Here is a 12,141-nt window from a genome sequence, read left to right as displayed (position 1 = left end):
AACTTCACTTATTAAAAGCGGTTTACCATCAGTGAAATCATAGCCATAGTGATTGTCCTCTCCTGAGTTCATTTCACTCGGTCTAAAACCCGCAAAAAGAATTTGAGAGAGAGTTTTATATTTTCTTAAGTATACTTACTTTACATATGCCAGCATGTGAACCCAAACCAACAAGTTGTATTCAGGCAACTTCTGTGCTCTGAATTTTCTTGGGAGCATTTTATGTCTTTGATTCCAGCTCTAGACAGGTACTGATCTGCTGAAACACACTTGAAGTGTGCGTATTCTGATGTGGTTTCCAAATGTTGGGTTAATCTTATTCTTTAGTCTAAGGCCACATACAGACATTCAGTTTCTACTGGGAGAATCACTAGTTTCCTGGTTTAAAAAAAAAAAAAAGTGTGCAGACATTCAGAATTTGTCTTCTGGAGCAAAAATGCCCTCTTTGGGAGGAAAAATAACATGGGAACAACCAGAGTTAAATTGCTTCTCGGAGACTGAATGTCTGTGCACCTTTTCCCCCAACTTAATTCCTGGCAACCAGGAGGAGTGGAACAGGGGAAAGGCTGCTTGCCTTCCTGAGGCCGGGATTACTGTGGCCTGGAGAAGGCTCAGGAGGGCAACTGCTCCTGTTCTGTTGTAGACAGGAGGGGAGATGGCTGCTGCTGCCTGTGTGTTTCTCACACTGGAGTTCCCAATCTGCTTGTTACAGGTAGGCTAGGGACAGGCATCACATACAAACCTGTTTAAGTGGTCAGAAGCTGGTTTAAACCTGTAACAGAACAGATGTTCAGTGCACATAAACCAGTCTGAAAATGGCTGAAACAAGTTTGAGATAAATCTGGTTGACTGTAGTATCAGACTTAACTGATTTGGGTCAAACTGGTTTATATAATGTCTGTCCCAGACCCCTTCTTGGTTTAACTTAAACCAGAGTCCTCCAGCATCCCAGATGCTTTGCAGCCCTGGGCGGGGCTCTCTGCTGGAGCAGAGCAGGGTTGGCCCTGCCCCTCTCCTTCCTAACCAGAGCACTATCATTGCTCCAGTTGGCTGAGGGACTGCAGCAGCTGCCAGGCTCCCTTCCACCCCCATCTCCACTGGCTGCTCAAGCAGGGATTCCCCCCTCCTGCCTCTCTCCCATGGCAGGGACCCAGCAAGTGTTCCCAAACGTTATCTTATTGCATACCCCCTTCCAGATTCACTAGCTGCCCATGTACCCCTACAGCATTTGTTTTATATTTTAACCCCTTAAATACCAATTATTATAATAAAAATTAAATCCACCATTACACAATTTCTCCCACATACTCCCCAGAGATGTCTTGCATACCTTCAGGGGTACATGTGCCACAGTTTGAGAACCCCTAAGTTAAAGGAATTCAAATTTGAACCATGGTTCACTAATATTGTGAAGGGGATTGGAACTTTGACAGGGAAGGAGTCAACCATGAGGCTGACTAAAAGATTGAAACTGGATCTCTGCATTAGCATATTTCATTTGGCAAAAGAAAAAGTCTGTGTGGAAAGGAAACATAGGTGTAACTTGGGTTCTGTGCTGTAAATATGAATAATTTAAAATGGCAGAAGCAAAGAGTTCAGGGTCATAATCTTACAGTCTTTACTAAATGAGAAGACTGCCAAAAATGCACAGTGTCATAGACCGTGCTCAAACCCGGTAATTAATAGTATAAGACTGTGCTGCCTCCGTGAAATTGTACTTGTTTACACGGTTTAAACTTAGCCTTGCATGACCATCCCTTCTAGAAAAGAAGATGGCTTCTGCAACACTATGAGCTTAATCCTAAAAATTACTGTGGGCCAAGTGTTGGTGGCTTTGCTACCCTGAATGATGGGGCTTGTGCCATAAATATAGGTAGTACCACAGAACACTAAGATAGCTAGAAAAAGGTCCCCATGGACATCCAGGAGGCCTCCACAGTCGAAACGGAAGATGGTAGTCAGCACTGGACAATGTTAGTGGCCCGAAAGAGGGTACTTCTGGGATGGCACACAGCTGCGTGGTCTGCAGGGGTCATATATCATTGCATTCTCCCTCCTGGCAGCATTCTGGAGCCATTATTAATTAATGCCTCCAAGCCCCACCACCCTGCATTGAACAATGTGCAAGTTGTAATTTTTTTTTCTTATTTTTATACATTGTATAACAGTTTCCCAAGAACAGATGGGATCACTTGCTTGGGATAGATAGGGAAGGTGGAATTTATATTTGCTAGCTGAGGCCTTTCCTACTTGTTTCTGTGTGGTTTCTTTTCAAGGGAGAACTTCCTTATGAAAAACTCCAGTGGCATTCTAGATACTTACTTTATGTTGACCTTATCAGTCAGGTAACTAATGTATTCATCAGTATAGGTGTGCTCCCAGGACCTAGCTTTTTGAGTGGTTGGACCCAACTCTTCTGGCATGTGATTAAAATATACTATTTCAACAAGGTTCAGCAACAGAAACAAAACCAGAAACAAAACTTTAGGAAAGATACTCTGCCCTTTTTCACTTAGGTATTACAAGTCCTCTGCAAGTTCCAGGGTACAGGTGAAAAGGAATGGGTATGGAGGGTGTCATCAGGGCACAGCTATGCATAGGACTAGCATTGTTTTGTCAATTGAGAAACAGTAACAGTGCTCTCTAGTTTTCTCAAGGTGCCTCTACCAACATGTGTTAGCTGTGATCGTAGATATCATCGTGCTTCACTGCTTCCTACACACTTCTGCCTACTCAGTCATGTGTCAGTTATGCTTAGGATGCACAAAAGTGACTAGAATTGGATCATAAAAATTGATTTTATTTTGCATCTCTTGAGGAGAAGCGTATAGTAGTATCCTGCAACATCACCCTGCTGCCCCTAGCCACTTAATTTAAAAGCTATCATCTAATACGAATCTTGGAAACTTACAATTGCCTTCAAAATCAAAACAATATGTTTAGACAGGTGAGGAATGAAACCAATCCTACTGCATAAAATGATTTTCTGTCAAGCTCTACTTTGTCTCTGATGGCAATATCATATTTTATAGTGTTTGTGGGGTTTCCAAATAAATAAGCATTACTATCTGAAACAGGATTTCTCTGATAGGTTTCCTTGGTGTGTGGGCATGCCTGTTGCATCTTGGCTGCCTCAAGATTAGCAGAACTCACAAACATGCCAAAACTACTGTTCCTGGAGCAAGATTTTTGGAACTTGGAAAAGAGTAGCCCCTCCTAGAACGGCCTTCCTTGTACCACTATGTCACGTTACTTTGGACAGTGCTAATACACTATTGCTCAGTATTATTAGGCTACTGCTTAGTAGCATCACTTTAAAATGTGTTCGCTGGCACTACTGCACAGTAACTCCAGTTACTGCACATTTATTTAGTACTTGCCCGGTATAAATGTGCTATACTTGCTTATGCACTAAATAAATTTGCAGTAACCACTGCACGATAGCATCTTGTGTAGATGCACCCAATATCTCCTGTATTTAAGACTCTCTTACATGGTGCCCTTGAGTGTCCCCTCCATAACAATTCTATTTGGTAGGACTTTGAGTCACAATTGTGAAATGATTCTCACAAGTGCTATGGAAGCAGTAAATTATCATAGTTCCCCATTTGTCAAATAAGGGAATAAAGGCACAAAGATTAAGGTGTGAGGCTTTATTAGCATTTTTGTGACTTGGGTAAGTCACTTATGCACTTTGTGGTAAAACAGAAGAAAATAATGTTCTGAGATTGGAGTCCAGATCCTAACCATTCTTCCTTGTGTAATTAAGGGAGACTCTCAATTACAGAGTAAATAACAAATGCTGTCAGTAAGGGTAGGATGCAGATTTTTTTTGTGAGTACCAATGGGTTTCTTTGGAAAAAGGTTACTGAACCAAAGAAGGGCAATGCTTTTTAGATTTTGTTTTGGTAAATAGTGAGGATCTCTTAGAGTAGGTTGTAGGGGGAAAAAAATCTTAGACTTAGTAAGCATGAACTGATTCACTTTGGTCAAAATTGGTGGGTCAGTGAGAACAGGTCTTTTAACTGATATTCGGATTCCAGAAAGAATAACTGAGAAGTTCATTAGTTAGGGAGCTTAATTGGAGCCTGGAGTTCAAGGATTTAAATGTGAAAGAGGAATGGATTTACTCTTAAGTCAAAAGTGCAAATAAAGTTTGGAACTTACTTAAAAATGCAAGAGGAAAAAATAGTAGGGAAGGATTATAGATCTATCTGGATGAACAAGCACCTTAAGCAGAGAGTGTATAAGGAATAGCAAAAAGGACTGATTAGAAAGTATAGAATAAAATGAGACTGTCTAAAAGCTTTCACTGAGTTGGGCCTTGTGGAGAAATTGTAGTGAATTATAAAAGGTTCTTCAGTAATCTATCTAAGCAAGAAAACAAGGAGCAGGAGAGGGGAGGCATTATGCACTGAAGCAGGGATGGAGATCACAGATAATCTAGATCTGGCTGCAGTACTAAACAAATGCTTTGCCTCAGACCTAGTCTACATTGCAGTGTTCTGCTGGCAAGTCTTTGAATGCATCTCCACTCAAAAGCCTCTCTGAGATCATAAAAGCGTTCTTTCTGATAGCAGAATTCACCAAGCAAAAGAAGGGTTCACACTGAAACTTAATAAGCCGGTGGAATGACTAGCATTAGAGGATACAATTGTACTTGGAGCATGTGATTTAGTTTCCTAGCATTTAGTATGAGGGGGTTTGAAAGCAAACTTGATCTGAATGTGGATTTGCTTGTGTGATATTTCCAAACACCTTTCACACTTCTGGGCTTAATGAATTTCTCATACATTTTTCTTTTTCCCTTTAAACTTTGCCAACTCCAGAATGGACTTAACTTTTTGGTCTTGCCCACCTGTGTCGCACTGTTGCTTTTTGACTGGCAAAGTGATTCTAAGGAACTAGCCATGTTCAGCATTGTAGACCTGTCTACAAGCTAGGATGCAAATTTTAAAGCACAGTAGCTATTCCATTCTAACTCTCCAATATGGACTAAGTTAAGTTGCACAAAGATGCAACTTTTAGTGTGGCATAAGTGTATGTCCACAAGGACTAGAATAACATGACTGTTCTAGGTAATTTTTCCCATATAGGCATTTCTTAGAGAGGCCAGGAAATATTAAGCAGGTATAGCACAGCAGGACTTGGTAACTTGGACCATGTTCCTCTCTCATTCTGAGGGGGTGGGTACTTTTTAAATAACTGTTTTGAAGGATGGGCCTCTCCTCTTCATAGCTTCTATTACATAATTGCTGCTGCTGTTGCAGGGCTAACCTAAGTGGCCTCCAGTGTGGTCTGTGGCTTCTCCAAACACCTGCAAGAAGGAGTTATGCCAGTTACTGAGATGGTTTGGTGCGCTGCCGTCATCAGTGCAACCTTTGCAGTTGATCCCCACCCGCTCTGCTCTCCAGTGGTCAGCATAATTCCCCTCTCTGCACAAGGCTGGGGGTTGGGTGGGGAGGAGGTGACAGCATAGTGCAGGGTCCAGTCAGGGGCATCAGGATGTGGGGTGAGTAGGAGACCCCTGTGGTGGGTACAGCAGGGTGTAAAAACATTGCTGAAGTCATGCAGGGTTGCCAACCCAAGGATTTTTTTTTAACTGCAGTAAAAACATTTCTGTCTATAAAGTTTACAGATTGTCAGTAAAAAAAAAAATAAAAAAAAAAATCTTGGGTTGGATACCCTGATGCTGCCTTTTAGACTACTTAAGTTTTCCCCCTTAAGTTCTGTCCTCCCCACCAGTAACCTAGCCTAGGTATGAGTGATAGGAGCTTTTGCCATGAGGTAGTTGCACAGCAGTGAAGCTTGCCTTCCAAATAATAGAGGGCAGCATTTGGTGCATATACACGTGCATATTAATGTGACACAATTTACTCCAGTGCTTATTGTGCTGGAATTTATTGCTCCCAGGCGCTGCGTTTACACCTTTGCCTGAGAGTGCAGCACATTGAGCCAAGTCAGATCAGCCGGAGGCTGGGATACTGGATGACTTCGATTTGGGTGGCACATCTGTGGGGAGTGGCTACACCTTAATAGAACAGGAGTTCAGTAGTACAGATCAGAAATAAACCTGCCCTGGAGTGACTTAACTTTGAGCTGCATAACGAGCGCTTAACACCATTTGAGGTGTTTAATGTGTGGACAGTCCAGGGGTTAAGATCTCCAGAAGCCACCCAAAATTACCATGTAATGAGACCCTTAGACTATCTTCATTCATTCTTATGTGAAAATTATTTTAAAAGAATTGTAGCTATTCAGGCTAGTCTAGGGCCTCTTGGATACAGTATAAAGTAGTATTATAAACATGCATATGGAAATGACAAACCCTTTTGTGTGGTTTTTGTTTTTTGGTTTAGTTTCTGTTTTGTTTGTTTGGCACGCTTCTTTTAAGGAAAAAAGTGAAGGGAAAATTTGAGCTAATCAACCTACTGGTTTTCCTCATTCCTAATATCCCTGGTTGTATAAAGATATCCTCAAGTTGTTTTTTTGTTAGTCAAAATCCAAATGTTGGCCAACTTTCAACCCCAAAACAGAATACAGTAGTTTTTATATATTGCAACAGCTAAGGAACTTAAATAGGCTCTCTCCACCAAGAACCAGCATCAGATGGAGCCAGAATGCGATATGAGAGAACATGGGGAAAACAATGAAGAATGTTTTATCAAACCTTTTCAAGTCTATAATATAACCCCAAACTTCTGAGGCAGAATCTGTATACTTTTAGAGTTGGTGCGCAAGCCAGAAAGTAGATTTCACTACTTAAAGTGTTGTATGTTTTCTGATATAAGGGGCAGTGGAGTCATGAGCAGGATGATGATACTAATACCTAACTCCCTAGCATTGCACTTTTCATCTGGAGTTTGCAAAGTCCCAAAAAAGAACAAAAGATCATTTTCTCTGTTTTAGAGATGAAGAAACTGAAACACAGAGAGCAGAAGTAACTTGTGGGGGGTGTCAATGGGTAGGCCACAGCAGACCCAGAAACCCAGATCTCCTGAGTTTTGGATAAGTACTCCATCTGGTAGAGCTGACTGCCTCCCAAAGATGGCAGCTGTCAGGAGGGAGAAGAATGTGACCAGCAACAGCATTTCTGTTAGGAGGAACCAAAGAAGAACAGTGTGCACTGATGATCTAAGGATCTACCCATAGGCGACTGATAGAGGTGCACAAGCGTGCACAACCCCCCCCCCGCCAACGGGGCCCGACGCCCCCCGCCAGACAACCATGATCCCCGACAGCCAACATTGATGCTGTTGGTAGGGCTGGTGCCCCCCTGACAGGGCTGCTGCCGGCGGTGGCTTCTGCGGGTGCCCCCCCCAGATTCAGGAGGCACCAGTCATTCATGGATCTACCTACCATATCAGGAACTAGAAAATACCATACAATACTAGCAGCTTGATCTGAAACGCTGAACACATTTAGCCATTGACTTGCATGCATTTCAGATCAGGCCCTAAGCAACTAGATTAACTTGGAAGGTAGCCTGGTGTTCTAAGAACCATAATATGAACCTCCAGCACTATGTAGCTTAGCCCTAATATTTAGGCTTAGTTTTTAATGAGGTTAACCTAAATGACTTCCTGGGGTCACTTCCAACTTTATTTTTCTATAATAATTTAGATTCTTCCATCTCTAATCCAAGAGTATAAAACAGACTTCCTGAGCTTCCATATTCAACCATTGTGAACACAAGGTGATGTACACCAATATTGTGAACTCATTTAATTCAATCTACTCTTATTTTTGTTAATTTTACAACCCTGGTTTCAGAACAGATTTCTCTTGTTTCCAGATTAAAGAAAAAACAGTTTTTAATGTTGTTGTTGTTGTTTTTTTAAAAAAGAGGTTTTGAAACCTACCATGTATAGATGATGTTGTAAAAGCTTTTCAAAATTTTAATTTAGATCTCTTGGGTTAAAAGAAGTGTGTTTCAGACCATTTTCTATTATCTTGGATCTTAACAAAAGGTATGCAAACTTAATTTGAGTCAGGGGAGGTGAATCAAGCTTGTGTTTAACCAGAGATGCTGGCAAAAACACGCCACACTGCAGCCAGAACCACATGTGGCCATTCCATTTTAATTGTGCTTGTTCTAAAAGATAGGTCTTTCACTTTGACCCCATCTGTGCTTTCTGTCTCTTTATGAACTGAAAATTAAAGTTCCCGAAGGCAATCATGCCTAGACCTCAAGCCTAAAAATTTTGAGCTGAGTCAAAAGCAAAAGCTCTGTTGAATTCATGCTTTGTAGCTTGTTTATTTTCTTGTTCTTTTTTTTTTTTTTCAAAAGCCATTTAAGAAGCTGCAGTTATTTGCTGTCTTCCTCCCCACCCTCACTCCCACCCTCTTTTGGTCCAAGGCTAGTCCTAACCCATGAACCTGTTCCCTGTGGCAAGGATGTTTTAATACTTAGTGTATTGTATCTCCATGGCTAGGTCAAAGGCAGTGGCAGTACTCCTACTGGTTGGAAGGCAGCTGGGTGTAATGTAAGCTACACAACCCGAGAGCCCACTCAGCAATAACATAAGCATTAACCGCTGACCCAAAGCGTGGTGAAATTTAATCCCACTGTTAGGAAAACATGAACACGACATCCCCAAGGAAGGAAAGTTCAGATTGGTAACTTGGGGAGGAGGGCTAATCAACTGGTGAGGTAGAGGAAGAAGAGCTGTCCAGCCCTGCAATATTCTCTTTTAACCCTGCATGACCTACATTAACTCTAGCATGAACTTTGCATTCAGCACTTTGGTTTGGATCCAAGTCAGAAGCGCTCTACAGTAATGATGAACTTGCCTAGTTTTACAGGTGTACTCATAAGGGTCTGCAGCTGTTTGGTTTTTTTTCCAGGTGCAGATTTTTCTAATCTTTACTTCTGCAGAACAGGGTGTGAAGGCTCACTTTTTCACATGTGGGTACCTAACCACTCACATCCTTGTTTTTAGATGGGTACTGGATGTCTGGGATTGTCAAAGGAACATAGAGAAGCTAAGTGCACAGGTTTCAGTTTAATTTAATTGGTTCTAAACTTTTTGCATGCATGTTGTATATCTGATCATCATCATCATCATCATGTGGGAGCTAAGGAAGTTGGTGTGGCCAGGGCTGGACTTTATTACTAATAGTACTTCATTGTTTTTCCCCCAGAACACTCTGACTGTGGAGGATCAATCTGCTTCTGACACCAGCTTCACGCTAAACCCTGAGGACAGAAGAGAATATCCTGACCACCAGGCAGCACACCGCCCAATCCCCAAACAACGATTCAGGCAGGAAAGTGGACACACATCCTTACAGAGAGATGGACCCAGATCATTCCTTCTGGATCTCCCTAATTTTCCTGACCTATCAAAAGCTGATATTAATGGGCAAAACCCCAACATTCAGGTAGATTCATTAAGAATTCAGTATTTTGCATGCCAGGTAAAGTGCTTTGAACTCAACCAAATCCAAATGTTGCTTCTGATTTATTCTAACATGTTGCTGTTACCAGTCTTGAATATGCATTACTCAGGTGCTAAACGGTAACATTGTTTTGACTAGAATCCATCTCTTTGAAAAGTTTTCTGTATGCATTTTGGGCTAAAATAATGGTGGTTACACTGCAGCTCTGTACAGGGACAGTGTGAAGACAGAAAAGGTATGCTTTTGTTGGGGATGATCCTTGTCTTATGGGTAAGGAGATCAAAACCACCACCCTCCATTAAGATGGAGCTGATGGCCTTTCCTCTGTGCACCAGCCCCATTTCATCAGCTCTTGCTAAGCACTTCTCACCCCCTTTCAGTTCGCTTCTCCACGCAGAGAAGTTGGAGGACTTTTTTGCTTGTGTGCCTCTCTCTGCTTAGCTCCAAAGAGAACACAGCTGTTCTGCTTTAAACAATAAGGAAGGAGAATTTGTTCTATAACAAGAGCCGAACAGTTACTTCATTTGCAGCAATTGATAAGTGAAATAGCCCAATAAGTTGTACTTGAATAGTCTTGACAACATCCTGTTCAGCTATGTGACAATGAATGGTATTCTTCCTGCTTCACATTAAGTGCAACAGCAGCTGATGAGTTTCTTTGGCCAGTAATCTGGACATCTTTCAATAAAAGGCCTGCTTATATTTGGTCCAAAGGCCATAATATTGGAGTGCTTTTGAATCTTTAAACCTTATCTTTACAGTATCCCTGAGGTAGGAAAGAGCTATTATCCTCATTTTTCAGTTTAGGCACAAAGCACAGATCCTCAAAGCTGGGGCCCAGCTCCCATTTACTGAAATAACTGGAAGTTGATTTGATGATTTGACCCTAAATTGTTTGTACAAGGTGACACGGGGATGTTTTGTGGTTGACCTGAAATTTAAATCCAGGTCTCCCATACCTCAGACTAGTGCTCTATCCTCTGTCCACACTGTCAGAAATGGAAGAAATGCAATAAGACAAACATCATAAGAAGGCTGCATGGGAATTAACTTTTCCAAAAAGTAAAATTGTTACTATTACTTGCATTCTGGTTATTTTATGGGTCCCTTTGCTGCATGCAGGGGTTTGCCCAGGGACAAGTAGCAACAGCACAAATATGCTATTTGTCCCACAGGAAACACACACGTACACTCACATGTACACTCATGGGGATGAGCACCTTCAGCTTTGAAAAACTGTGTTACCTGTCTGAAATGGATACAGGAAAGCTTAAGAGAATCCAGTGAACAATGAATACTTTTTGGAAAACAGGATAAAAGCTTGCAAATGGCAGAGCATTGCCAGTGCAGCTTTTGGGTGTGTTGGGAATTTTCTGCTTTCAACCACTTACCAAAAGTTTGAAATTCACTGTAAAGACCAATGCATTTCTGCAAAGGTTGTATCTTCACCAGTCTGTCCATCTTTTAATGCTTCACTTAAAGCCATGATTGCTGTTGTAAACTTTGAAAGGCATCTTTAGTATTTGAAAATTATATTTAAAAAAATGAACAATTAATGGTACTTCTGAAATTGTAAATAAATCTTTAGATGTTATCTTTTGGAATAATGAAAAGTTTATCTATCTAGGGCTTTGTAATCAGGCTTTTTATTATTTTTAATTTACACTCTAAGTTATTTTTATTTTTTCTTGTGAAAAATGATCTTTGATTCCAAGTTCTTAAGCCAGCTGCTTAACATCAATCAGGACATTTGTGAATTCTTTATCACAACAGTAGTCTTAAAAGTAAACCCTTCCAGGCTTTTAACTTGAGGCCTAGTTGTTCAATTTCTCCAACTTCTTGAAGCATTTTACTTGCAATGGAGGGTTCACAAAATATATCATGCGAAAGTACCACGTAGCACAAGAATTTATAGATTCAGATTTCTGGGCTCTTAAAGTCTGCAACACTTCAAATGTTGGTTCCTGCAGATTCTTTTTATGTTTGAATCATAGGCAGTTGAAATGGAAGAGTCAAACTTCTAAAATTGGTGCTGAAATCTGTGGGTCACATCATTTGCTTCCATTAAGGGTTTTGGAAACCATTTGGTCCCATGTTGGCGGATTACTTGTCAGAACTTCAGTGAGGCTGAAAGTATGAATGCTTCTTGCAGCATGTAGAGCAGTGATTCTTGACCAAGACGTTGTGACACTCTGGAATGCCTTGAGAACCTTTCAGGAGTGCTGTGTAGAGGTGCTCCGATACATCGGTCCAATATCACATCGGTACCGATTTATAAAGAAAATTGACTGTATTGGAAATCGGGCTGATGTGACTGATTTAATTTGGCCAATAAAGGACCATGCATGCACACAGCCGCAGTCCAGCATGTAGGCAGTGAGGAGCCCAGCCCGGCAGCTTGGAGAGCTGCGTTCAGCTGGTAAGTCAGTTGTGGTGAAAGGGAAGGGACATGGGGGGGGGGCACAGGACAGAGTCGCAGCTTGTCCAGGGGGTGCAAGAGGGAGGGGCAGGTCAGCTCCTGCTGCTGCATGCACCCCAGGAGAGCATGGTGGGGGGGAAGCATGTACCCCCAGATCTGCACAGGGCAAGGTGGGCTGGGGCCAAGGCTACACCGGGCTGTTCCCAGCGCTGGGGGCGGGGGGGGTTGGGCCGGGCTGGACTGGACTTGGGGAAGACAGTGGCAGTACTGGGAGGAGGGGCTACAAGGGGGCTATGGCAAATATTGGCTGGCTGCAGCCC

General features: G+C 41.9%; 1 protein-coding gene across 1 annotated transcript in view; it reads left to right on the top strand.

Moving 5' to 3' along the window:
• ISM1 (isthmin 1) overlaps positions 1-12,141 on the top strand; it is a gene marked incomplete at its 5' end in the record, with an annotated part of 54,369 nt that overhangs the window by 18,315 nt on the left and 23,913 nt on the right. Inside the window, one exon of the mRNA XM_006036791.3 lies at positions 9,145-9,384. Coding sequence (XP_006036853.2) covers positions 9,145-9,384 — 240 coding nt within the window. The remainder of the gene's footprint in view (positions 1-9,144; positions 9,385-12,141) is intronic.

This window comes from Alligator sinensis, unplaced genomic scaffold (assembly GCF_000455745.1).
Source record: "Alligator sinensis unplaced genomic scaffold, ASM45574v1 scaffold1174_1, whole genome shotgun sequence".
Lineage (NCBI taxonomy): Eukaryota > Metazoa > Chordata > Crocodylia > Alligatoridae > Alligator > Alligator sinensis.
Note: the sequence above shows the minus strand (reverse complement) of the source record. Positions and strands in the feature narration are given on the sequence as shown.